This window comes from Glycine max, chromosome 10 (genome assembly GCF_000004515.6).
Source record: "Glycine max cultivar Williams 82 chromosome 10, Glycine_max_v4.0, whole genome shotgun sequence".
NCBI lineage: Eukaryota > Viridiplantae > Streptophyta > Magnoliopsida > Fabales > Fabaceae > Glycine > Glycine max.
This window is the reverse complement of record NC_038246.2, coordinates 617,680-645,145: the sequence shown is the minus strand read 5'-3', so window position 1 is coordinate 645,145 and position 27,466 is coordinate 617,680. Positions and strand designations below refer to the sequence as shown.

At 32.3% G+C, this 27,466-nt stretch overlaps 4 protein-coding genes across 4 annotated transcripts; 1 reads left to right on the top strand and 3 right to left on the bottom strand.

The window, feature by feature from the left end:
- Window positions 1–2,280, top strand: LOC100806975 (transcription factor MYB4). Its single transcript, XM_003535645.5, has 3 exons — window positions 1–258; window positions 452–581; window positions 1,395–2,280. The coding sequence occupies exons 1-3, from the start codon at window positions 126–128 to the stop codon at window positions 1,924–1,926; spliced, it is 795 nt and encodes a 264-aa protein (XP_003535693.1). The 5' UTR covers window positions 1–125; the 3' UTR covers window positions 1,927–2,280.
- Window positions 2,281–8,438: 6,158 nt separating this feature from the next.
- On the bottom strand, window positions 8,439–11,605 carry LOC100811402 (malate dehydrogenase, cytoplasmic-like). Its single transcript, NM_001256362.1, has 7 exons — window positions 11,563–11,605; window positions 10,577–10,735; window positions 10,266–10,441; window positions 9,457–9,722; window positions 9,230–9,365; window positions 9,024–9,135; window positions 8,439–8,533 (listed from the first exon to the last, which is right to left on the bottom strand). Exons 1-7 carry the CDS (start codon window positions 11,603–11,605, stop codon window positions 8,439–8,441), a joined length of 987 nt encoding a protein of 328 aa, NP_001243291.1.
- Window positions 11,606–15,405: 3,800 nt separating this feature from the next.
- On the bottom strand, window positions 15,406–16,514 carry LOC100813226 (uncharacterized). Its single transcript, XM_003536795.5, has one exon. The coding sequence runs from the start codon at window positions 16,383–16,385 to the stop codon at window positions 15,729–15,731; it is 657 nt and encodes a 218-aa protein (XP_003536843.1). The 5' UTR covers window positions 16,386–16,514; the 3' UTR covers window positions 15,406–15,728.
- Window positions 16,515–18,927: 2,413 nt separating this feature from the next.
- LOC100812689 (PH, RCC1 and FYVE domains-containing protein 1) lies at window positions 18,928–27,024 on the bottom strand. The gene is made up of 9 exons (XM_003536794.4): window positions 26,709–27,024; window positions 25,800–25,886; window positions 25,605–25,694; window positions 25,426–25,512; window positions 25,239–25,340; window positions 22,659–24,710; window positions 22,400–22,546; window positions 19,988–20,448; window positions 18,928–19,414 (listed from the first exon to the last, which is right to left on the bottom strand). Exons 1-9 carry the CDS (start codon window positions 26,754–26,756, stop codon window positions 19,252–19,254), a joined length of 3,237 nt encoding a protein of 1,078 aa, XP_003536842.1. The 5' UTR covers window positions 26,757–27,024; the 3' UTR covers window positions 18,928–19,251.
- Window positions 27,025–27,466: the final 442 nt, after the last annotated feature.

The following is a 27,466-nucleotide window of genomic DNA, read 5'->3' as shown; positions in this document are numbered from 1 at the left end:
ATAAAGTTGAACAATCCCAGAGCTGGAGCTATATAACTATCTAGAGCTACACGCAAGAGTAAGACCAAAATAAAAACATTTATACAATATTCTTCTTCTATTAACCACACCAATTTTTGAAGAAGATGGTTAGAGCTCCTTGTTGTGAAAAGATGGGATTGAAAAAGGGTCCTTGGACCCCAGAGGAAGATCAAATCCTCATGTCATACATCCAAAAACATGGCCATGGAAATTGGCGTGCCCTCCCAAAGCTTGCAGGTACTTTAACTTTCTCAATTTACAAACAAAGAAACACATTGAATTTATTATAAATAGTATATATTTCCATTCAGCCTTTTATATAATAAAGTTGGTAATTGACATATATATTTCACTTTTTTTATGATTTGGAGAGTCATGAGATGTTTTGTTTATTGATTTTATTCTGGGTTCTTTTGGTATCATTCCTTAGGACTATTGAGGTGTGGAAAGAGCTGCAGACTAAGGTGGATTAACTATCTAAGGCCTGATATCAAGAGAGGCAATTTCTCAAGTGAAGAAGAGGAAATTATCATTAAGATGCATGAGTTGCTGGGGAACAGGTATATATTCGTTGATTTATTCTTCAGATTAATGGCATTAATTATTTGTCTTAATTAATAATAGAAAGTTCGAAAAGAATATTAGTACTAGTTTAGTACCATGAATAAGATGAGCATTTTAATTAGTTTGCCTGAAATTGTTAATGAATGTGGATTTGGGTTTTCATTTCAATTTCATGTTTCTTTTCTTTTTCTTGATTTCTCTAGAAAGTAAACATGGTTTAAGTGGTGGGGGCAAGCGGCATTAATGTTGATAATAAAATCGAAAAGGAATTGGGTCCATTGATAATTAATATACCAGGCAAAAACCATTAAATCTGCTAGAAAGTCTAGGATTGATTGATTCATTAATGGACTTTTATCACTTTTTAATTAATGTTCGTAAAAATATTATTTATTGGTTCCTTAAAACATTGATTATCAACACCCTTAAAGTATGATAAATATTTTTACCATATCTTAATGAAGTACATAATATTTTCATTAACGATTTTAATTATGATATATTAGTATTAATTAAAGACTAGAAACATGTGGGTGGGGTAGCAAGATTCTGTCACTATATTTGCCTTGCAGGCACTAATTATTACAGCATAGTATTTCAGAGCACATGCAACTATTAACATATGCTCTAGATGTACATAAATAATATAATATTCCAATGAGTGCATGAGATTTAATGTCTGTAATAATCAATATAATCCAACTTTGTTGTTTTCTCAATCACTTTAACCTAGAAACCAAAACAAGAATCTGATGCAAAAATATATATCTCATACATTATTAAATTGATGTCTTGATCCTTGTTTTCAGGTGGTCAGCAATTGCAGCAAAATTACCAGGAAGAACTGACAATGAAATAAAAAATGTGTGGCACACCCACTTGAAAAAGAGGTTAATGAATTCAGATACCAACAAAAGGGTTTCCAAGCCAAGAATCAAACGATCTGATTCCAATTCCAGCACACTTACTCAATCAGAACCTACATCATCATCAGGATGCACTACTTCTAGTGATTTTTCATCATTTAGTGAAGGGACTAAAAACATGGACAACATGATCAAGAGGGAAGACATAGAGTCTATGGAGACAGTAAAGCCTCCAATTGATGAAAGCTTTTGGCCACAAGAAACAGTGGATTATGAAAGCTCCACCATGATGCAATCATCAAATTCTTGGACAATTTCTAATGAATTAGCACCCCCTCAATACCAATTTAATTCAGTGGAAACCTTTCAACAGCAAAGTGTTGGTTATAATGATTCAAAATTTGATGATGGCATGGATTTCTGGTATGACATATTCATCAAATCAGGAGAGTCAATCGAATTGCCAGAGTTCTGAAATTCTCATGAACACATTGAGGCTATATCATTAAATTTGGCAGATACGAAACATTTTTTTAAGAAAATAAATAAATAATAATAATCATGCATGTTACAAAATTGAATCTAACTGCTACAAGGAATTAAGGGTACATTTGTAAAGGGTAAGAAAAATTATGTTATGATGTAATATATAAGAAAAAGAGGGCGCAAAATATGCCAGCTAATCTGAAGGACCAAAAGGGAAAATACTGACTTTGTTTATGTATATTGTGGAATACTTCATGTCCGTTTAACATTTTTTTTTGTTAAAAAATGTTTCAATAGGATAGAGTTGTTCAAATTGTATTAGCAATAAATTAATTATGTAATGAAGTATTCAATTTTTGCATTCCACGTGTTTTATTGCTTAGGAGAACTATTTTCTTTATGCATGCTTGTCCGTTTTGTTTGGTTTTATCCTGAGAGAGAATCACTGCACTCAACTGGATTATTAAATTTGAATCGGTCCACCAAGGCTGCCTTCGTTTTAGCTACTTTTGAAAAGTAAATTTTGTCACTCATGGGTGCTTTGAAAGTTGAAATCACTCGACCTTATTGGCTGTTCCTTGGGCATGTCAACCGGGCGAGTCGGGATCGGATTTTGCTTACTGCCCCAACTCCCCATTTCCTTCCCCGCTCTGCCCCCAAAATTCAACGGGAGTAAATATTTATAATTCAATCTAATAGTTTTATGTTTTAATGTGTTATATATATGTAATAATATTTTTGTAAATTAATTATTAGCGGGGCGGGTTCTGGCAGGTATTAATAATCTCATTTCCGATCCCCGAACCTGACTTTGATTATCGGGGAAAACCCGACCTCAACCCCGACCTCGGTCAACTCGGATTTTTTTCGTCAAAATCGGGGCAGACCCATGGATTCGGGACCCGTTGTCATGCCTACTGTTCCTCAATGCAAATTGCGAAAAGACATTTGTGTTTATTGATTAACATGGATTTCATAATTAAATGAAAAATTGTGGGCTTAAATATTTGTAAGGTCTATGATAAATAATTGAATTTTATTTTAAATTTCTAATAAATTTTTCTGTTGTTCAAAGTTCATAATATATTAAAATTTTTATTTTAAGTCTCTATCGCTAATTTAAGTGATAACATAATATTATCACAATAGTTGATATCATCACAACCGTTAATAATATTGGGAAGATCAATTTGTAAGATAATATATCATCATTTAATTGATGGTATGAACTCAAAACAAAAAATTCAATATGTTGAAAACTCAAAATAACTAAAAAAAATATATTAAATACTTAAAACAAAATTTGATCATTTATTAAAATTTTATTTATAGAAATATAAATTTATGGAATTTTATAATAAGTCTTTTAGAGCTATATGAACAACGGTTTTTTATTAGTTGATAATATATAAAAAAAATTATATTCACAATACATAGAAATTAAACTTTACGTTTGAAGTGTTGAATAAATAATGAGCAGACAGTGTATGCACTAGTAGTGTAAGGTTGTGTTTAGATTAAAACAAAAATAGTGGCTTAATTTTGTTTTGTCTCAACAATTTTTTTTAGTCTCTATAGATTAAAACATCCAATTTATCAATAAGTGGGTGGATTAATTGGTATGAAATTATTCTGGCTTAATCCGACATCTTAGATTTGAGTTCGAAGTAAGCACTTGTATCGATTAATGCATAAAGAGAGAGAATTTTATTGTACATAATAACCGTATCCAACCCAATAAAAAATATTTATAGTCTAGACCAACATACATTCCATTTAGGTTCCCATTATTACAATTTTTAAACAATTTTAGTTCTCATTATCTAAAACTAAAATTGATGGTGTAAAACACCAAAAAAAGATTTTGACAGTTGTCAACTACCACAATTTTTTTAAAAAAAGTTTCATTTTTAGGATTTTCTCTTTCCTGTTTCTTCACCTTGCCGCCAAGGATTTGTTTTTAATATTCTATAGTAAAATCAATTTTTCCAGCACAAAAAATCAATTTACTTTGACACGAAAAATATTATTTGTCGCCTTTTTTTTTTTTAATTCAAACAATAACACAACATATCATTTTATTTCTCTCTCTTTTAAATTATCTCCTTTTATTTCTATCTATCTTATTTCTCTCAACTAAATCAAACACCTGAGTTCTTTCCACAACCAAGTTCTTTCAACATTTTAAATCTTAACAATTAAGCTTGTACCTTTTCTCGTGCTTAGAATTCAAAAGCATCGAAGCAACACACGAGTTTACAACTTATAGTGTTTGTTTGAATATGATTTCCAATTCAATTGTAGCATGCAACGTGACACACAATTCAACAGAAAATTATGGGCTTCAAATGTTTTTGGTATGGTGTTCAATACACCTTCAACAGTGCTAAAAGTTTCTCTAGTTAGGTCATAATCGCAATCACTTTTGACTCTTCACAGATAGAGCCTTTATAAAGAAAGGGAAAAAAAAAATACCGTTTTACCACCCTTGGGATATTTCTCACTCTAAATTTGATAGGCTAGGCTGAAGGAAGCCCAAAAAGGAAGAAGATTAAACGGTTGAAAGATTATATTGAATAGACTTAGGATAGTATTTTTATCCTTAAATATTATTTAGTTTTATTTTAAATTTCTTAATGTAGGGTCATCATTAATAGCAATTAAGTTATAAAATTGTGTTGTGCCTTATCCTCCATAATCAATGAAGAAATATTGATCTTATTTTACATTCTCGGAAGCTTTCTCCAGAACTTTAATGGTAAATTATTAGGAGTAGAAGTAGAAGAATTATTTGCTTCCTAACACAGTCCCCTTGAAAGTACTCCATAAAGCATACGTATCTTCTTGAGCAAAACAATACCTCCGGATACAAATTAAGTTAATTTGTTGTGAGAAAAAGCGACAGAGAGAAGGTCCAATTAAGTGACTTCAATACTTCTATACTACACTCATTTTAATATTGGTTGTTGTTAAGCACTTTTTTTTTTCTTTTGATGATGTTGAGTAAATTTGCCATGTTAATGCATAAAGATAAGTTAAATGAATTTGACGAAGTTACGTCCCCAAAAAATGTTTGGGACCTTCAAAACCATAGAAGATAAAAACGACTGATAGTAAAAGTGACAAATATGTCCATAAAGTATAAACACAATTTCCATGCAGGAATCTCTGTAGCTTCTTTTATGTATGTTGTTTGAGAGACATTAGTGTTGGCGCAATATTTGATACAATTGTTCATAATAATAATGTTATCATTATAAATAGAAAAAACTAATTGTTCACATTTTAAAGACTAAAGTTATGGTAGGAAAAATATCCGACCACCTTGCCGCCCTCTTAGTTAACACTAAACAAAGCTATTTGAATAATTTTATCAATAAAAATCTGTAGGAGAAAAACATAAATTACTAAATAAAAAGTTGAATGAATCTAATCTTTATATATAAGTTTTAAAAATAGTATTTTAACTATTTCAAAAGTTGTCAAACATTTTATAAGCATGTATTATTTGATTTATAAGGACATTTTTATAAACTAAGATATATATATATATATATATATATATATAGGTGTGGGGTGTCTTTTCTCCGTGTGTAGTTTGTTTTTCCCTTCTCCCCAAAAATAATGAAAATTTTCTACAAATTAGAAGCGCGATAAACAACGTATTTGTATAACATACTTGGCATAATTATTTCGGGTTTCTTCTAATTATTTTACGGTATAAAAGGCTGCTTCTCGTTATCTTGAAATGGATCAACCAAAGTACAGTATTGAATAATTTAAAATTAAATTATTTTATGATATTCTTCTAATTATTTATTTTTCAAATACTAAATAAGAAATATATTATTTTTTATGAAGAGGAATATTGTATTACATTCACACACAAAAATAATATTATATTACGAACGCAAGAAGAATAAATTGGCTAGAGATCATTTATGTAAGATCATTTTTTTTTACAGGAATGTATGCATGATCATTATTAAGTAGTGTTTAACTCGATTTTTTTTATCTAAACAATTTTTTTATAATTAAAAATAAAAATAACACCTTAAAGATTAAAATTAAAATTGTTTGACAATTTTATAACATTATTATAGCTTAAACCTTCATAATTGTCCTCCAACTCAAACTACTATCAACCAACCAAGCACCACCATGCAAATCTCATATACATCCTCTGCAAAAATCAAGGCCCAATCATGCCCAATTTTGATAGAGTCGTCTATCAACACTGTTGAAGAGTACTCATTAACATAATTGATCCCCTCATTAAACTAGTCATAACCACTATAAACAACTAAATAACTCGCTTCATTTGTGTTGTTACACCTTCACATATGTGGAATTATAACTTATAAGGTTGGTTTAATGATAAACAGAAAGAAAAAAAGAGATCGTTGGTTCGAATTTTTCCACTATCAAAAACCAATATGTAATGTTACTTGATAAAAAAACACATTCACAAATGTTGCATTAGCTAAGTGTTTGGCCAAGACAAAATGAGGTGTCTACATTTAAAGAGATAAAGTATAAAAGAAGAAATTTATAATTGTGATAAATAATATGATATGAAAATAAAAGATAGTTTAAAATATATATATATATATATATATATATATATATATATATATATATCATTTGGGTGTTTATATTATTGGAACGTCCGAAAACAAAACACAGCTTTTGCATTACCATTGCTTGGTAGAGGTGAGGCCAGCTACTCCATATTCAAAGTTACCTTGTACTCAAAAAGGCCAACATTACTGTGCCCCACGATTGACATGTTGTAAAATTGTATTTTTTTTACAAACACATGTATTTTTTTACAAGAGCTTATCAAAATAAATAGGTTATCTTAGGTGATAAAGTTTTTTTTAATATTTAATAAAACTATATATTTAAAATTTAAATTTGAGACTGTTGATTAAATTAGAACAATCTCACATCAGTTGATTGATTTATATATGTATATATGAAAAAATAACTAATGAGAAGTCGATATTTGAAAGATTAATTCACTATTGGCTAAAAAATAGTTTTTTACTAAAATTATATCGTTTTTAAATTATCCGTGTACAATCAACACCAACACACGAAAAAGTTTAAATTTAAACTCAAAATAATGGCATCAACATGCATAAAAAAATTAGGCCCAATCTAGTTTAATATGGAACCTTTTTACCTTATTACCATGAGATAAGCATGAACTCCAAACGGGTATCCTAAGAAACTAAGCACATATTGCAATACAAGTAATTCCAAAGAAAAGCACACTGCACGTCAAGTTGCATCAAGTGGGGCATGCTTCCTCTACAGTGAGAAACCAAATATGTGCTTCTCTTTTCCGGTTCCCATATTATATAAGGGTGAAGTATTCACTAACCTTAATAATGACTAATTTATATCAAGAAATTTAATTGATTCAAGAGAAATGATACTTGTACAATAAATATACAAGATATATAACCAAAAGAGAAAAAGGAAAAAAAAAGTGAAAATAAAAATTGAATTTGAAATACAATAAATGATAGGATATCTTTTTAAGGATGTTATCAAATAGTTCAATCTCAAGTCTCTGTATGAAAAAATAACTATGAAAGAGGTCAGTCCCTTCAATATCCAGAAAGATTAGTTACTGAGTATTGGCTAGAAAATACCTTGAAAGTTCAACAAAAAATAAAGATCATTTGTCCTGGTAAAACCTGTTTGTATACAACTGCTGCTGATAAACGGGATACCCTATTTTTGCTAATGGCTAAATATCTGGAGATATACAAGTTATATTTATGAATCTTAGGCTGCATTTGTTTGAGGGGAGGGAGGGAGAAATGGGAGAAATAATATTGATTTTATGTGAATCTTACACTTTCTACCCTTACTTTAATTCAAAAATTTTTCTTCTATTTCTATCCTCTAAACCAAACACAACATTAATGAGGAATGAGGAATGAGACTTTAAAATTTCTAAGACTCTATAAATTTCAAGCAATAGGAGAAAATATATGTTGACAATTGACAAGTTTGTTAGAGAAAATGTTGCTAAGAAGAAGGTGAGTTTGAGCGAGTGCAAGCTAGAGCTAAAAATAATCCATGATGACCTTATTGCGTAATAGCAGTGCATAATACTCTACGTATGAGTTTGCACGCTTGTGCATCCCACATACATCAAGAAATCTTGTACAGCCACCACAAACACAGCAAAAAGTTCTAGCCATAAAAAAGGGGCACTAACACATAAAATTAGAGGACTGATCCAAAATTCAATATGCGGCCCATGGTCTAATTCCATGACTAAAACTGTAAAGCTCAAATATACTATCCTCCTAAAAGGATTAGATGTTGAAATACAAGTAATTCCAATGAAAGACAAACTCTCTCGAGTGATAGTTCCTTGGTATCTTAGAAGGAGCATTATTCAAAATTGAAGCTACACTTCTGTGGGCAAACCATGGGAACCTACTAACAAGGACAGTAGCCAAGAAGGAGCGATGGTCTCTAATTTAGGCATGAGTAAGCCAATGCCTTCTCCTCAGAAAGCTCTTCTGCGGTCAAGTCCAACTTCTTCCTTGAGAACTCATCAATGGGAAGTCCTGTGTTAAAAAAAAGAAGAAATTGTCAGATCATATGCATTGATGATCGATCTAATTTACAACTATATAGGGAGCATTTGAGTAAGCGAGAAAAAGACATTTTTAATATATAACCATTTTTCCACCAATAATTATAGTTGCATTAGCAAGCATCACACCAAGAAAGAGATTATTGAAGTAAATCTTGTTTCAGCAACATTTTTATCAAATTGAAAGTCCTGGGTTAAAATTAGAGAAATTATGTTAGAACTCTCTCTCTCTCTCTCTCTCTCTCTCTCTCTATATATATATATATATATATATATATATATATATATATATATCCTGATATAACCTTTTCCAAATATAAAAAAGAAAAAAAAAACAGACAAATTAAGCAAGTGAAACATTAACACCAAAGATGATGATAATATGGATAAACAAAATATTAACAATACAAGAAAAAAACAGTTTACATTATCAATATACCATTTAGTGACAAAACATTTACCTTGAACTATTGTCCATTCCCCATTGGCACAAGTGACAGGGAATGAATAGATCAGTCCAGCTGGAACATTGTAGGAACCATCAGAATATACTCCCATTGACACCCAGGTGCCCTAAAATAGCAATGGAGAAAGAAAAGAAAAACAATAAGCTGAGCTGGAGACACAAAGAACCTGAATTAAAAAAACAAACAAAAACCTAACTAACCTGAGGAGTTCCAAGAACCCAATCTCTAATATGGTCACAAGCAGCACTAGCAGCTGATAGTGCACTTGAAAGCTTTCTAGCTTTGATAATTGCAGCACCACGTTGTTGAACAGTAGTAATGAATTCACCATTCAACCTTGACAATGAAAATTAACAAGGCTTTAATAAACCCAAGATGATGATGATAATAATTTGCTAAGTCATAATTCACGGTTTTCATCACATACCAGGCATCATCAGCTATAAGCTCGCGGACGGGCTTCTCCCCAACAGTTGCATGGTTAACATCAGGATATTGGGTTGATGAGTGATTGCCCCAGATAATGACATTCTTTACATCAGAAACCTGAATGTTCAGTCTCTCAGAAATTTGGCCCAGTGCCCTATTGTGGTCCAATCTAGTCAAACAAGAAATGTTTTTCTCGGGAATAGATGGAGCAAATTCTTTCAAGATCAATGCATTGGTGTTTGCTGGGTTAGCAACAACAAGAACCTGCAAGATAATGCAAAGTCTTTAAAATATTCTAAAACAACCACATGAAACCAAAAAACATGTTTTCAACAAAAAGAAAACAGTACAGATTTCATGAATTGAGTAAGATTCCATCATGATGGAAACACAAGGACTTCAACATACAAATAGATAGACTTGCATATATATGAACTGGCTGGAGTTTTTTCCACAATACCCAATTCATGTGAAAATTTGTCTCCTAAAAGTTGTCAATGTTTGACAAATGAGAACAAAAACACGACATAATCACAAGGATACAAATTCATTGAACTGCAAATATCCTAATTGGCCAAAACAACAAATAAGATCAGCATATTCACTTGTATTTTACTGGTCTTATGTCTAGAACCATCTCATATAAACCAACAAATAAATAGTTTTCAATTGTAAAAGTAAGCCAACATGTCCCAAGCAATTCGACCCAAGCATCAACAATAGAAAGGAAAAAAAACTTGACATAAAAAACTGCAGAAATTATAGTCAAATAAGAAGGGTCTGAAGATTCAAATGAAAGGGGGTTACCTTGCAGTTGGCAGCAGCATGCTTTTCAAGGGCAGAAGCCTGGGACTTGTAAATGGAGACGTTCTTAGTCATCACATCCTTCCTCTCCATACCTTCTTTTCTAGGGAATCCACCAACCATCACTGCAATATTGACCCCAGTGCATGCCTCAACCACATCGGTTGTAGCAACAACACCTGAAGCAAATAATATCCTAGGATTTAATAATCTTGAGGATCATATAAGTCACTAAAACAAACCTGTTAAATCAAAATTGCTAATGTTATTCATAATGTTTATGCAACAGTCCCTTCAACAAAGGTAAGTCAAACCTTTAAGAAGAGGGAATGCAGCATCCACCAATTCCATTTTAACCCCATTCAACGACTCTGCTGCTGGAGGAATGTCAAGCATGTGGAGGATCACGGGCTGGTCAGGACCCAGCATCACTCCCCTAGCAATCATAGGGACAAGAGCATATCCAATTTGCCCTACAATTGATAAAAACATTTTATTAGCAAAACAGGATAAGAAACAAATTTTTATGCATCCACAAGCAGGCCATATTCAGTTCGACCATAGAACTCATTTCTCAGATGTGAGAAAAACACACTCAACAGAAAACATTGTAATATGAGGAAATCAAATAAAAAGCTTAAAACAACACATAGATCAATATGAATAAAGGAGAAGAAAAAAAAAGCAATTGACCATGGCTTTTATTTACAGTTAAATGAAAGTGAATCATTGCAACAACGTTTCTTAAAGAACAGTGATAAACACACAAACAACTGATTACATCCTTCCCATAATAGTAAGTCAACCTTCCACACTCATTCACAGAGAAGACACATTACAAGAGTCATCGGATGAGAAGAAAAGGTAAGGAAAGACCCAAAACTACACTAGTTTCAACTATTACTCCCTAATACAACATAAAACACAAGCCTTTTTATCTATAATCATAACAATACCGGCCTTAAACAATTACATATGAATCCTAAGCCAAACCAGGTTAAAAAAAACAAATCACAGACAAACAAATCTACACCAAAACCAATCACAACACACACACATAAAACATCATCATCGTTCATCAGAGCATCAGATCTGGAGCATAAGCAAATCAAGATTCAAACACAACAAGAGACATAATTTTGGCACAGACCCAGAATTCAAAACCATCAAACCAATCCAGAAACACGGTCAGATCACAGATCTCGGATTAAAAACACAAAAGGGTATAAAATCAAGCAATCGTGATGAATCTGAGAAATTAAGGACGATAGAGACGAGATTATGGCGATGAGAGCCATACCTGCGGCTCCAGTGACGAGAACGCGAACTGGGTCTTTGGCCATTTTGGAAGAAATGGAATGAATCGAAGGAACGAAGAGGTTTGAGACGAAGAAGAGTGAAAGAGTGAGTGTAGAATGTGAAATGAGGGTGGACTTGGGTATTTATTTGTGTGGAGTGTTGCCACGCTAGGACTGAATGGAACGACGCCGCTTTGGTAGGTTTAACTTTAACGGCAAAACAGAAAAGGAACCTACAAAAAAAACCTGTGGCATAGTTTTAAGGGAAAAAAAAAAGTATGAATGGTTTGTTGCAACTTTTTAGGTGCAAAAAACCACCTCGTCTGGGTTGAGAAGTGGAAACCGGGTGCAAAAAGTTTAGAGGAGTACTACTAATGTAATTTTTTTAATACTCTCTTCCTAATATAAATTTCATGTAAAACTTATGAAATAATAAAATATGAAACGGAGGAAGGATATTCTTCCCAGATGCTTAACGACGTGAAGATCACGGAGCATCCGCTGATGTGGGGTCCACGCAATGGTACAATTTGTATCAAGCATCATCAGCCACATTATATATTGAATCAGTGGACCATAGTTTTTAGCTTTTTCAAAAGTTCAGAACCTATCTCGTAACCTCATAAATGAATTTTTCTTTTATATGTTTTCTTCATATTATATACCCATTGACATTTGAGCATAGATAATTGCAAAAGCAATTAAATTAGATGATATAGGCACTGAGGTATCAGCTATGAAAGTGTTTATGAAAAGAGTATCAATTCACTCACAATTATTTACCGAAATTAGTATCAGATCAGTAAAAGAGAAATATTTAATCTTCGTCATCTATGAGTTCAAAGGAGATATGTAATTCTGTGTAAATTATAAGAGATTAAGGTGAGGAGTGAGGTTTGAAGAGTTTAAGACGAGATTCACGATTTAGGCTAAATTTTGGTTGATATTGATTGAAGTGTGTTTTTAAGTATAAGAAAAAGATATTTAAACACTCCATATTTTTTTGAACAGTAAGAATTAAATACATGTATTGAGAGGTTTATAATAACTTGCATACTATGCACAATCAATTATCTCATCAGTTAAACGTTCCATATGTTAACGGACACTTAGGAAGAATAAAAAAAGACACAAAACTATAGATATAATAATAGGTTATACGATATAAAAAAAATAAAGAAATAAGAAATATTGATGAAATATCACTACTCCTTAAGCATATCAATATTGGAGAAAACAATAGACTTTTTTGAAATAATTAAGACACCTTAAGTAAATAGTAGGTATCTCCAAAAGACATTCACAGTCAAGCCAATGACTATATTACTATAATGATAATGTATAATAATTGCTTACTCATCATATTGATGTTGGTTGTATTTATTGAAATTTCATATGGATTAAATTGTCTAGCACAAGTACTAATGACTCTCAAGGAACACTATTTCTTGGTGTAACAACAAGATAATTTTGCTTCAGGCCGTGGTATGATCTATTGTTCATGATGCATCTTAGGAATTTTATATTTAAGTATTAACTTCAGTCAACCTATATAACTTAGATTGGTTGTATCTCAGTAAATTTGTATTCAAGCACTAACTTTTAGGTGTAATTTTTTTCTTTAGTCAGCACCCACTAGAGTGTCACATATGCAAAACTTGGAACCAGAGCAACAAGATGCAAATCTAAAACCACGGGAATAAATACAAAATTTGAAACCCATATCAGCACCCAATTCACTAAATCTAAGAGTACTCTTCAATGCTGGTAGGTAAAAGGGGTAATAACGGTTGAAGAAATTTAATTTTTTGCAGAGAAAAGCAACACCCATGAGCGTTAAGGCAAAAGCAACCCAATTGTTGCTTTCAATTCAACGGATGTTTCTCTTACATGCGCATCCAACTCAAAGTAAAAATAGATTGTCAAACATGTTAGTCTAGCGTTCAAGAAGAACGGACTTTGTGTCTCCCAAACACAAACAAACACACCCATTTGAGATGCCTGGGCAACATTGGATGTTGGTGACTACAATATTTGTTACCTATAATTGACTATGTAATGCATTTGGTTTCATTCTAGCTACTATATGGTATATAACCATTTTCCAAAGCCCTTTACTCAGAATGCATTGAGAGAAAAACTTTTCACAACACCGATCAACTCATCTTCTCTTGGAGATTTCTCTATTTTCTTAATTGAGATAGCAATCTTTGGAAGAGCAACTAAAAGAATTAATGGAATTAACATCAAGTTATTATCCATCTTTATTTTTTACTCTTTCATATTATGTATTTCTCCTTTCCTTTCCTTTTACACTCTTTTTTTTTTAAATTATTAAATGTGTAAGTTAACTAATATAATAGTTAAATAATTTTAATTATAATAATAATAATAATAATAATTAAATAAAGTAAAAAATGTATTTTTAATTCTTGAAGATTTGATCAAAATTGATATTAGTTCTTATATTCTTTAAAATTATGGTTTTAGTCCTTGAATTTCTTAAAATAGATAAAATTAGCCTATGATGCCATGGGACATTCACATGATTGACCACGTGCATACCATCACCATGTGATAATTGTTAGTCCCGTAAGTAAAAATGTTAAAGGACTCACCGTACATATAGAATAATTTTTTTTAAAAAAATTTAGGATAAAAATATATTTAATTCTATAACTTAAAAAATATCATGTATTAAGATTATGTTTGAAAAATCATTTCTGTTAATTTTTAGTTTTTTTTAATAACTTTCAGGAACTTGTAGTGTTTTTTGAAATTATGCTTTGAAGTAATATTTTTTTTAAATGTTAACGTTTAACTTTTTATATTTTCTTTTACTTTTATTTTCGATATATTTATTTATTTTCTTTGTTATTTTTTTCAATAAATCATAATTTTATTATTTTTCTGTTATATTATACTTTTCAACTACTTCAAAAACTCATCTTGACTAACACTTCTAATTTAAAATTAATTTTTTAATTTTCAACTAACTTTCCAGTTTATTTAATTTGTCAAGAATAACCTATCCTAATTATGTTCCTCTCACATAATTATGAAAATTCTTATCTCTATAATATAGATATTAACATATTTAATTTTTACTTAAATTTTACTATTCTCACAAGATAAATATTTATCTTTGAAATTTAAATTACATTAGAATTAATAATAAAAATATTAGTCACATCATGTATCATATATGAAACAATGAAAAATAGATTGATAGCAAATTATTTAAAATACATATTTCAAATTTATCAAGTGAAAATTAAATGAAAAAAATACTATTGCTAATATTAATTTTATTTTATAAAAAAACGTAGTATTGGTGTGAAAATTTATTGATAATCATAAATATTTATTATTATATTGATTGATACCCATGTTCCTAATTTAGAAATTGAAGAAATACTCAAGTATTTAAATTGGAAAAAAAATCAATTTATCTTTTACGTACAACATACAAATACAAACCTGATTAGCTTTTAATATACTACTAATAGACTAAAAATCTACCGGGAACATTTTGAATTACTGTCGAAAAATCTCCATATATATAGGCATTTTCCGAATGACTAAGGGTAGTAACATTATTAAAGTCGGGATACTTTCCTGACATGTGAGCTGGTCTTTAGGTTCATTAGTTTAATGATGCCCCCAACAAATCACTATTAGTTACCTAACAAAGTCATTGAAAATAATTGAAGTTAGGAAGAGAAAATGGATGCATGTGGACCTTGGACAAGAGCAAACAAAACAAACTGATTTAGACAAAGCCAAATAATTAAAGCAAGTGTATAAGCCAGAAAAAATAAAGCTTAACAAAACTCACTTCCAAATACATTCTATACATTACACACTTCATTATTGTCAGATTACAAAACAATGCACAATCGATGAGACACTTCTGTCAACCACAAGAAAAATGAATACAAATAATGTTCAAAAAAGAAAAAGAATCCCTCAATGCAGCGCAAAAGCCTAATTTCCTTTACATCTTCACACACACAACTATAAAACAATTATATATGTGCTCATGAAAGAAAAAAAAATTATATATATTAAACCACCATGCCCCATATGTATATATCAATCTTGTACTACTCTAAATGTCCAATTAGAAAATGAATATAGTGATTGAGATAAAAAAATTTATCTCAATTCAGGTACTGCGTGCTAGCATCTCCTGGAATTCAAGCATTGACCTCTCTTTCTGAAGCCTCATATCTTGACGAAACTTGCTTATGAATTCTTCTGCCTTTTGATCCACATGTAGTTGTGGAGACTTGGCAACCACAACCTTCCATGCATCCTCTATAGTGTTCAAGCCACTACTACTACCCTCGCCGCCGCCACTGCGACTCTGGTTGCGACACTGACCAACCAAATTATTACCCTTGTAAATACCAGGCTCCTCTTTCTCTTTCCCTTTGATCTCTTTGCCTTTGGTTGTTTCCCCTTGCACTTGTGTTGCATGAGGAGCACTTGTCTTGTTGGTGGCATGCACGGACACTGCAGAATTATTAGTCTTGTTGTCAAATAGGTCATCTATGTGTATGGCTGCACAGTGCTTGTATTGAACATGGTAGTAATTAGAAGTGGCAGTACCACCACGTGGCCTTATGGTGGTGAATGAACGATGAAGTCTAGAGTGTATGACAGTGCCAAGGGAGTAAAAGGATTGAAGGAGGCGTTGAAGGGTGGTTTTCATGGAATTGGGAATGTTGAGTTTGTGGAGTTTGTGTTGGACTGTGTTGGAGAAGCTCTTCCATGCCTTCTTGGCAGGTTGAAGCTTTTTTCCTAGCCTCTTGTGAGACATGTCACAAACTGAATGAAGGGTGTTTTTGCTTTGATGAGAGAAATGACTTGAAAAAAGAAAGAACAATAATGTGTCTCCAAATGAAGGGAAGGGCTATTAGAAATGATTCTTAATCTCACGAAGGAACCTATGATGCCCCATTTTAGTTTTTATATAATCAATTTGTTCTACAAGCTGCTACCATCTTTTTTGGTCCCTCCAATTGGCACATTAATTGCCATAGAATTACACAAGTGCCATTGCTTTGATTTTTATAAGAACACACATGGAACATATATAGAGTCATAATTGATGGCAAGAGTTGTAATAATATGAAATCTTAATCATAAAGGTGAAATTCTCATTATTCCTATCGCTCAACACTTTCGGCAGACTTGACAGCATGGAAGCAACCTTGGGTGCTAAGAATAGTGAGAATAATAAGGAAAACTAAATTCTGTAAAGACCGATATTATAGGTTATATGGTGTGTCAATATGCAACTTTTGGGTTGTGGGCTCCTTTTTTCTTTCTAACGTAAAAGGCAAGTTGATCACTGACCAGTACCCCGCTCCCCATAGCAAAAAAAGAAGAAAGAAATGACATTTTATTCATTTCATAATTAGATTGCCATTGCCATTAAGTTTTGAGTAAAGTTATTGATATAAATTTTATAATGAATTATGAAAATTTATTAATCCACGGTTTGAATCCTCATAGATGTTGTTGAAAAAAGAATATTCATCACATTATGTATGCTCATGATTCCTTATAAAAATATATTACTATTTCTAAAAGAAGATAATTTTATATTAATATCATAATAAAAAAATAATAACTCAAATGATAATAAATCTTTCTTAAAATCTCGAGATAAAATCTCTCAAATCACTTTATTTTAAAATTTCTTAAAATCACTTTATCTACACGTAAGTCTAAGTCTAATCACTCTCTCTAATAATTTGAGTTTCGGATTTCTCAAAAATCGATTTATCTACACTTTAAGTCCAATCACCCCTCTATAATAATTTGAGTCTCAGTTGAAGTAATTATGAACAATTTATAATAATAAGTTTGGATAAGTTGTAGTACTAACTTTTTCTCTACTTCAATCTAGAGATAAATGACCATTTTATCACATCTGCTTTCATTTTCCCTAGAAGACATGGAGAATTTGAATGTACCCTGTTGAATAGACTAGACGAATGAAAATAGACCAGCACTAAGCACTGAAAGTTTAGACCACTCCTTCCCCATTTGATTTGGAAGCATTGTGATTAGGCCATGTTGGGCAGTCAATAGTGATTAGTGAACCCCCCCTCCCCAATACCATACCACCCTCCACTTTGCTTAGAAAGAGATAACTACAAACAGTATAGTTTGCACATTTTTCGTGATGGCATTAACGTTAAACACATACTCCCTCGGTTCTTATGTGTATGATTTAAGTTTAAAATTGTGTTTATTCTTTTTTATTTATAATATTTTTAGTATTAATTATTTTTATATTTAAAATACCTTCCGTTAAAAGAAGAAAGAAAATATATTAACAAACCATTAGAAGAGAAAGAAATATTAATAATAAGGATAATTTTGAAAAAATTATAAATTTACGATAAATTAAATTAATTATTTTTCTTAATCTTCATAAGTTAGGTAATTGAGTTTTATATATATAGGAACAACGGGAGTAAATGTTTTTAAAAATACTTTTAAGAAAAGAAAATAAGAAGGTAAAATGAATTCAACTTATTTTCTAAATTAAATAATGCACTTTAGCTTTTAGATAAGTTAAATGATATTTTTTTTATAAAAATTAAGTGTATAAATTAATTTTAGGTTAGAAGAGAAACTCAAATTTATTTTATACTTTTATTTTCTTCTCTTATAAATGTATATAAAGAAGTTGATTCAAATAAGAGTTAAGTGTTTAATGGATTTGCATGTCTTAGTCTATGAAGTGTAAACAAGATAGCCTTTTCCTATCTGTTGAGACTGGAAACTCAAACTTTATTTAATATATCCTTTTAAAATATCTATAATGCACAGTTATTTATATAAGTTGCTTAGCCTTATAATTTTATATAAATTTAAGCATTTTAAATAAAAATTCACTTAAATGCTAAGATTGCTAAAGTGTGTGTTTAAATTAATTTTATGGATCCTATAATACTTAAAATAATGTTATTTGTGATATAATATTATTAAACAACGGTTGCTTATATAAACAACTCCGTATCATATACTCCAGTAGGGAAAAAACTTAAATAACACTACGTAAAAGTTAAACAATTCATGTAAACATTTTCATTGGAGATGCTCTTAGTGGTAAAATTAACATCAGCCTGAAACAACTACTTTAGGATTTTAATTTTACCACTCACACTTGCTTCCACTGTTGAACCAACAGCCTAACACATCAAATTTAACAGAACATCAAGTATGGAATTATTAATAATATTATTGCTACTGTTATATTAGTTAAAAGTGTGGTTGTAGCATTATTCATCATTCATATATTAGTTGCTTCCCTAGACTTGTTAGAGGAATTAAATTACACACATGTACCAATGTACAATACCAATAGCAAGGGCTCTGTGTATGAAGACCCAAAATAGAAACACAGGGATTTATGGAGGAAGAGTTAAAAGGAAAGAGTGAGATCCAAAGCATGTTAATCAAAAGTAAATTTACTACCTACCTCTAAACCTTACTACATATTCTATCCTCTATTGCAGGTCATATCCAGACTGTTGTAGATATTGCCAAGTTTTTTACACTAGTTTTCCTAATATAGATTTCTTTACACTTGATAGTTTGATGCTGCCTCTATTCTCTAGATCATTCCATCAGAATATGGTATGTCTAGGTAAACCAGAGAAATAAGTTTAGGAAGAAGGTAATGCCTCACATTTTTCTTCAGCTTGTGGAGGTATGATAGATGATCCAGTAGTTGCATTCTTTGTGATTGGTAAATTGTATTTACTATGCACCTTATCTTTGTTTTGGTTCCACCATTCTTCTGCTTGCTTCTCGTTGAATCTCCGTTTACTGCAAAAATAAGAAAAGAAAAGAATAAAGGAAAAGAGAAAACAGATTTCTTTTAAAGAGATAGGAATAGTATTAAAGATAGAAACAATTGAAATAAGAAAACCAATACTCAAATTAATGGTATAACATTATAATATTGCAAAGTTCTAACCAATTGCCATCAAACCAAAAAGTAGGGGAGAAAAAAATCAAAAACAAAATTAACATAGAAGCTTTTCATATAATCAAATGGTAACATTTGTCTTCCACATGTCAATACTATAAAAAGAAAAAGCATCTATATCAATATCAAGTAGAAACTAATGATAAAACAGTTGAGAAGCTATCAATACACAGCACTACCTCCATAATTGCTAATGGACATCAAATTAAATGTTTGGTGGTCTGAATAGGAATAGAAGATCCTAGAAAATTTCAACATTGTTTTAGTCACACATAGAAATTGTTACATGCAACCCCCACATTGAGAAGCAAGATTTTTATGAAATAGATTAAGTTAGAAACTATTTAAAAATATTGATGCAAAGAAAATATATAGGTGGAATTTTAGATTAGCAAGTAGCTCTTATATACCTGAATCTAATTCGTTTGAAAACTTTGTAACCACGAGGTAGTACTACGAGTGTGACATAAACACCATGCTCAAATTGTTCAATGACTGATTTTTCTCCTTCTGTCACAGGTATACCAGTGTCACGTAATTTTGAACCATTTCCTGAGCTTGGCGAAGTCACTACTGGACCAGATACAGATGAGTTGCTGCTTTCTTCAAGAATATTTTCTCCATCTATAGATGGAACAACCCCAAAAGCATCATCATTTCCTTCCATTCTTTGCTCTTGGAGTTTTGAAGAGTCGCTTTCTGAGGCAGGTACATCAGGTGCACTTTGTTGCTCAGACTCAAGGCTCTGTGGGGAGGAAGAAGATTCAAAATCTTTTTCTTCATGAAGAAATTCTTCAGCTTGAGCATGCATGGTTCTCAAGGTCTCGTTGTCCGGAATCTCAAGTGGCAACTTCTCAGTCACTTCCCTCAACTAAATAAAACCAAATGTAGAAGCAAGTTTAGCTATTTTGATATAAACTTCTCAACAAAGCACGAATGGCAAATAAAATAAAATAAATCAAGCACATAAAATGAATCAGACTTCTTGCATAAGGTAAAATCATCTTGTGCATCTTAACTTTTCATACGTTCTCATAGCTAACTTCTCCATAAATACCTATAAACTTACAAGGGCTTCTTTGTATGTTAGGAATCAAATACTTATCCCAATTGAAAAGCTCTCATAAGCTAGAAGCTAATCCAAAATAGGCCTTAATATGATAAACCAGATATCCTGATCAACTTCCTTTTCTTTCCCACCTGGTTTAAATATTAGCTTATTATGACATGCAATATCTCTTTAGTGATCATTAGCAGTCAAGGCGAGTACATTGATGAAAGAATTAATGAAGGTTCATATGTGTTCAGAGTTATTCAGATTGAAAGATTAAGCTTTATGTCTTGACTATCTTGAGAGTTATTGCTCCTTTATGGAGTCAGAGAAGATAACAATTATCACAAATACATAAAAAATGCAAATAATATTGTTTTAATAAGTGTAACAATAAATATATATCTGTAAATCTCAGCTTAAATTTAAACTTCTCTGTTGACTCCATGAATTCAATGATTGCTTCCCTTGTTCAGTTTTAGGGAATGTCGAGATTCAATGAAGATAGTCTTCTATTTTGTTGCATCAATTATTTCTTGCTGAAAGCCTTTGGAACATTAAAAGGTTTGTCATGGACATCTGCCTAATCATAAGATATTGAGGCAGGCTTGTTTTGCCAAATTTTATGTACAATCATATGACTAATTCTAAAACTTATACTTTTTTTTCTTTATTGTCATCTGAGGATAGAGGGCGAGCCCTGGTGCAGCGGTAAAGTTGTGTCTTGGTGACTTGTTGGTCATGGGTTCAAATCCGGAAACAGCCTCTTTGCATATGTAAGGGTAAGGCTGCGTACAACATCCCTCCCCCATACCTTCGCATAGCGAAGAGCCTCTGGGCAATGGGGTACGAAGTTTTTATTGTCATCTGAGGATAATAAGAACTTTGGACACATTAAAATCAACATTTTTTGTTGTTGAAATTCAGTACAGTTAGCTTTAAAATAATAAGCTAAATGTTTAGATTGAGATTTTGTTTTGACAATGAATCACAGCACAGTAATGATGAAAATGTCATTTACAGTAACTCAAATTTTCTGGTACAAATCATTATTATTTTTAAAATATTTTTTTTAATACCGCAATAATCCATTGATATTTGTCCCATACAAAAATCTAGCAATTTTATTGTAGAATCCACTTGGATAATATAATGATATTCCTTCATTTATTCATGCATAATAGTCACACGTAGTTATTGAAGTTTCCAAAATGAATGCTTATCCTTCATTTAATTGAGTTCTCATATATAAAAATATAATTCTATATAGGCAATAATGCAGTATGGGGTACAGAGGAAACTTGTGCACAACTTTTTGGCAAAATTGGTGTTAATCGTCTGATGGTATGAAAGGAAGATTTCAAGTTGCTCACAACTTTTTATAAGAGTCTTGCACGGCTAGGATAATGAAAATAATATCTATTAGAGGGAATATGATTTAGCCACAAAGAAGTCAGAAGAGGAAACCAAAGGCAGAAGATCATTGTGCATAATTCATTCCTAAGTACTACCCATAGACAAGACACTTGTAACCAATAACAATTTCATCAACATGATTTGAATTTTCTTAGTGATTAGTTACGTTGAATGTGTGTGTGTGTGTGAAGATACAATTAGGAATGCTTCAAAGATTTCCCCCTCCCCACTTGTATGATTTTTCATTCCTGTTTCTCATCACTTTGAATGAAAGATTATTTCAAGGCTCAAGCAGGAAAATTTTATTTAAATAAATTGAGTTTAACTGTGATGTCAAAATATAGAATTCAGATACCTTATCTGTCAAGGACTTAATTAATTCCTTTGCTTTTCTAAGCTTAGAAGATTCCTCTCCAACTCGTGACACGGCTTCTTCAATATTTTTCTGAAGCTCCCGAATCTTCATGTCTTGCATGTCACTCTTCTGCTTCAAATTTTGATTCTATATGCAAGAAAAGAAATATTTTCAAATCTTATTAATTGAGACATGTTATGCTCTTTGAATAAAGAACATAGTTACTAGATCTGAAAGTGGTATAAATTATGAAATATACATTGTTTTGCCATTTTGAGACTTGTTGATTCAAATGATCATTTTTCTTCCTTAAATTATCAATAAGGCTTCTTGAAAATCCAGGGGAGGTAGAACGCGGTGGACTGGGTGGTCTTCTAGCATATGGTGACATAGGTATTGGAGTAGCCGGTGTTGGTGGAGTTGGCTGTATAACAGGTTTGTAAACATTCTGCGCAGAACTCAACGAAATTGGAAATGCAACATCTTTCAATTGTAAACTGGTAGGAACTTGAGCAGCTCGGACTATGGAAGAAAAGTCATGCATATTTCCAGGCTTATTAGTCCTAATCTCTAGGTATTTTACCGGTTCTGTGGTAGGAGGCAAGAGAACTCTTGAAGACCTTACCTCTCCCCGGTGAAAACTTTCCCTTCCATATACGGAACTAGAAGGACGACTAATTTCCCTATTAAAATCGGAAGCACTATCAGAACCTTTTAGCTTAGCATAACAAGCATCACACACACGATGTGGTTTGCTAGGTGTTGGAGCCAGTGCTGCTTTTGATGCCTTTTTTGAACTACAAGGATGGCAATATACCAACCCACAATGATAGCAATTGTGCCTTTTTCGGGTGAAACCAAATGGTTGTCGACAATCAGAGCAAACAGATTGGTCAACTCCAGAAACCCATTTATGTAAGCATATGCAAGATGTAAAGGTCGAGCCACATGAGATGTTCTTAACATGCCTGTCTTTCAAGGCTTCCACCAATGTTGGAGATTTCTTATCATCTGTGTCTCCATGTCCTAGTCTTCCATTGGCACCTCTCCCCCAAGTATATAGCTCACTTCTTGAAGTCAACACAGCAACATGATTGGCACCACATGATATTTCCTCCACAAACTCTCCTACTAACTTATCTCGCACTAGAATCGGCACTTTTCCATCAGAATTTGGATTTCCTAGTTGACCATATGTTGTGCCTCCCATGCTAAAAACATGACCAGATGCAGTGAGTGCAACAGTCATAGTGTACCCACATGCAACCTGGTGAAAATTATATTCAGCAACTGCAGCTACACAAGTTGGTTCAAGGTAAGTTTCCTTGTTAGCATGACCCAAACGATATTGGTCACCATCACCCCACGTGAAGAGCCTCTTGGCTGAAGCCTTTGAACCAGAAAGATCCATAACATCTATAATGGCTGCTGAGTGCCACACTCCACATGCAACCTTAATAGCCTTGTATCCACTCAATAATTGTACCTCCTTTGGATATGCCACACTCGCTCGGTTTCCATGGCCCAATACACCAAATCTTCCATCACCAAAGGTAAACAACTTACCATTGGAGGTTGCTAATGCTGAATGCCATGTTCCACATGCTACAGCTACAACCTGAAGTCCCTCTAAAGGGCCACTAACCCTTTTTGGTATCCAGTAGCTAACATCAGTGCCATGACCAAGAAGTCCTGCACCATGTGTACCATCACCCCAGGTGAATAGGTCACCAGATGTGGACACAGCACAAGAATGATACTCGCCACACGCAACAAAAGTCACATTGGTAATTGCCAGGGATTCCACAAGATGAGGTCGACCGAAATCTTTTTCAAATCCATGACCAAGTCTTCCACCAGAATCCTCTCCCCAAGTAAAAACCTCTCCTTGCCTTGTAACTAGAGCAATGTGACGATCACCAGGACCAATCTGATGAACATCAAGAACAACATCAGACTCCAACGGTTTAGGAGTCAGCACATCTGTCTTACAAAAGGCTTGAAGTTGACTCCCCAATCCATCAAATGAATTGCCATCTGCCCAAACCTCTCCCCATATATAAACATCACCTAGAGATTCTATGTCATCTAGTCCTGATCCTACGCTACTTGAGTGACTAACACTTGATACACTAACACGCGAACCATCTCCACAACTTGTCCTTACTGGCATATTTGTTTCTGATCTAGACCAAGATGATGTAGATTCATGAGACACTGATTCAAAAGAAAACCTGCCACGGGCAATGCTTGATGCAAACTCTAGTGTTCCAGCATAAGGACGATCATTTGGAATTAAGTCAACACTATCCTGTAAGAGAGAGTCAAAACAATTACTTTGTTGAAATGTTCTAAAATATAGATTCTAGAAATAAAGTATATATAACAACTTAAGCTTTAACAGTAATTCCTAATGATTTCCATGACCAAGTAAGTAGTTAAAAATTTGATATTTGTTGCCTCAACTTCTTGTAATTTATTGAAACAAGTTTACACGATGGAAACTAAAGCTCATCTTGAGCATTGAGATATTTTGACGAGTTTTGAATATACAGATTTAATCCTATGTCAATAAGAATTTTAATTTTTGCATATTCTTCAAATATATTTGTACAATAAATTATTCTGAACATCCTTGAGTTTTTATGCACCAGGATAACAATTGCTCCTACAGTTTGAGATTCTGCTGATCTTAGAGGTAACTCAATCCTTCAATGTATAAAGTTAGAATTTAATCTATGGCAAATTGAAGGAACAAATAGGAAGTAGCAACTGTTTAACATGTAAACTAAGATAAGTTGAAAATTTAAGGCATTAAGCAATTTCTATTAGAACTCACATTGGATAAATCACTTGTTCCACGCCTAATACGCTCTCCAGGGGAAATTAATGCCTTAAGGCTTGAAAACCATACCTCTACCTCAGCTTGGTTCTTGCAAATCTAGCAATATGAAAAGGGGAAGCAATAGATTCAAAATTTATATGAAATTGACGAATTTAAATTCAAAATGGATGTGTATTCAAACCAGATCAAGTGACCGTTCCCCCTTTTTATAAATAAGTGAAAATGACAGATAATCCTTTTCAGGGCGCAAGTATCTTCTAAAGACAGCCTGCAAATAAAAGGAAACACAGGATATCTTTATCAGAGTGTTAATATAACCAACCATAAATCTAGCCTCCAAAGACCAAGCATTTAACTTACTGTTCTCTGTCCTGGGATGATGCGTGAAACAGAAGACAATTTTAGATTCTTTTCCCTTCCATGAGATATCCAAATCAGTTTCGTTTCATCCTGCTAATGCCGCTAAATATGAAATTATTCATACTAATATATATATAATACACATATATGTTTGTTTGGACACGAATGAATTTTTCTTTCAGCATAAAAACTCACCGATGAGATCCTGAATGTACAGAGTTTTGGCTTCCCTTTTCGACTATACTTTACTAACTGAGTGCCCTTTTTCAAAGTAATGAATGCCTTCACAAAGAAATAAGACAGAAATTAAATTTAAATGGAGCACCTAAGCAACATAATCTCTAGAAAACCATATCAGTTAGTGACAGTTTCTATTGCAGAAAAAAATGTTTTTCCAAGTTAAGTATTTTCCCCATTTAGATAAAGTGGTTTTGATTGTTACTCAATCAAAAACCACATAGAAAGGAACAATATCATGACCATGTTCAGTGAAAGTTTCCCTCCCCATGCATCCATGGCTTTAACTCAATTTGCCTCTCCTAGAATACCATATATTTCCATTCAAGTAATGATTCAAGTTTCCTATCATATTGCTTGTATATATAAACCAAGGCCCATCAGTATCCATTTCATTACTTTCTTTCTCTTGTCTCCTGCATCAAGTAGGATATTGTTCCCCTTCTAAATAGTAACCAAGAGTACCATGACTACTTTTAATATATCGTACATGGAATACTTTTCACAAAATACTTTACATACCATTATTTTACCCTACCTTTCATCCCTGCAATCAAACAAATTCTAGCCTGCAAGGGCATGCCTTATCTTCAATTATACTTCTTCTAGCTAGGGCAAACAGCCATAATTGCCAACACCCAGATAAATTTTAACTTAAGTCTATAATTAATACACCATATCAAAAGACCCCTCAATATTTTGATCTTTCTTTTCATTTAGAAAATGAATACTATTACTAATTTGAAATAAACAAGCATGATCGTGCCTAATGGAAAAAAATTCTAATCTTTTTCGGCTATGAAACAAACCAAACCAAACATTTTTTTTCTTTTTTAGATAAAAGCTTAATTTTGTGGTGAAACTAACTTGTTCAATATCGCGCTCATGACTCCCGTAGCTAGAAAGATCTGCCATTCCATCTGAAAGAAATTGTAAGGAAACCACTGAAGAGGACAAAGCTCAAGCGTCATGCTTTCTACTTAGGCCTCTCATCAAAGTCTCCGAAAACCTCAGGATGGAATTTTTTTTTCTTCCAGAAATTGGACAATGTTAAAAAAATGAAAAATATTAACCCTTAAACTCAGATATGGCACTAGTGCATGGATATGTTCTGTATATTCAGAATCAGAGAATGACCTAGATGGAGATTTCTCATGTCACTGCCAAAAGGATTGGAATTTTGCAAAAGGGTGTGTGAAAGTTGCATCAACATGTGTGTGATGAGTTTCTGAGCAAAATTGGATTCAGCAATTGAGAGAGAGACGCGAAAGTTACGTAAAAGGAAAGGGAATGAGATATTGGCGGGCTTCTTAAACTGCCTCCACGTCCACCAACTAAGGGCGTGTTTGGTTTTTCAGTTGAAAATGTATTTTTAAAAAGTAAAACTGAAAAAACTAAACACTACTTAGTACTTACCTTCCTTCACCTTTTTTTTATTCTCCTCTCCTCAGTTTTATATATTTTTCACTCTACCCTTCCTGAAGATTTTTTTTTTCAATATTGTTTATCTTATGATTAAATAAGTTTGTAAGAATACTTGAGATCTCATTAGAAAACTAAAACTCTAATTACAGTAATTATAAAAAATGATTAATAATGGGTAAAAGTTTAAACGTTGGATGTTA

What these genes read in the sequence shown, in the direction of transcription:
- LOC100806975 (XM_003535645.5), top strand. Translation starts at nt 126, where the DNA reads ATGGTTAGAGCTCCTTGTTGTGAAAAGATGGGATTGAAAAAGGGTCCT. An exon ending in TGCCCTCCCAAAGCTTGCAG is followed by an intron (nt 259 to 451) that starts GTACTTTAACTT and finishes ATCATTCCTTAG; the next exon opens with GACTATTGAGGTGTGGAAAG. An exon ending in CATGAGTTGCTGGGGAACAG is followed by an intron (nt 582 to 1,394) that starts GTATATATTCGT and finishes CCTTGTTTTCAG; the next exon opens with GTGGTCAGCAATTGCAGCAA.
- LOC100811402 (NM_001256362.1), bottom strand. Translation starts at nt 11,605, where the DNA reads ATGGCCAAAGACCCAGTTCGCGTTCTCGTCACTGGAGCCGCAG. An exon ending in ATGCTGCTGCCAACTGCAAG is followed by an intron (nt 9,723 to 10,265) that starts GTAACCCCCTTT and finishes ATTATCTTGCAG; the next exon opens with GTTCTTGTTGTTGCTAACCC. An exon ending in GGAATGGACAATAGTTCAAG is followed by an intron (nt 8,534 to 9,023) that starts GTAAATGTTTTG and finishes TTTTTAACACAG; the next exon opens with GACTTCCCATTGATGAGTTC.
- LOC100813226 (XM_003536795.5), bottom strand. Translation starts at nt 16,385, where the DNA reads ATGTCTCACAAGAGGCTAGGAAAAAAGCTTCAACCTGCCAAGAAGGCA.
- LOC100812689 (XM_003536794.4), bottom strand. Translation starts at nt 26,756, where the DNA reads ATGGCAGATCTTTCTAGCTACGGGAGTCATGAGCGCGATATTGAACAA. An exon ending in TCTCAAAATGGCAAAACAAT is followed by an intron (nt 22,547 to 22,658) that starts GTATATTTCATA and finishes TCTTGCATATAG; the next exon opens with AATCAAAATTTGAAGCAGAA. An exon ending in TTCAAACGAATTAGATTCAG is followed by an intron (nt 19,415 to 19,987) that starts GTATATAAGAGC and finishes TTATTTTTGCAG; the next exon opens with TAAACGGAGATTCAACGAGA.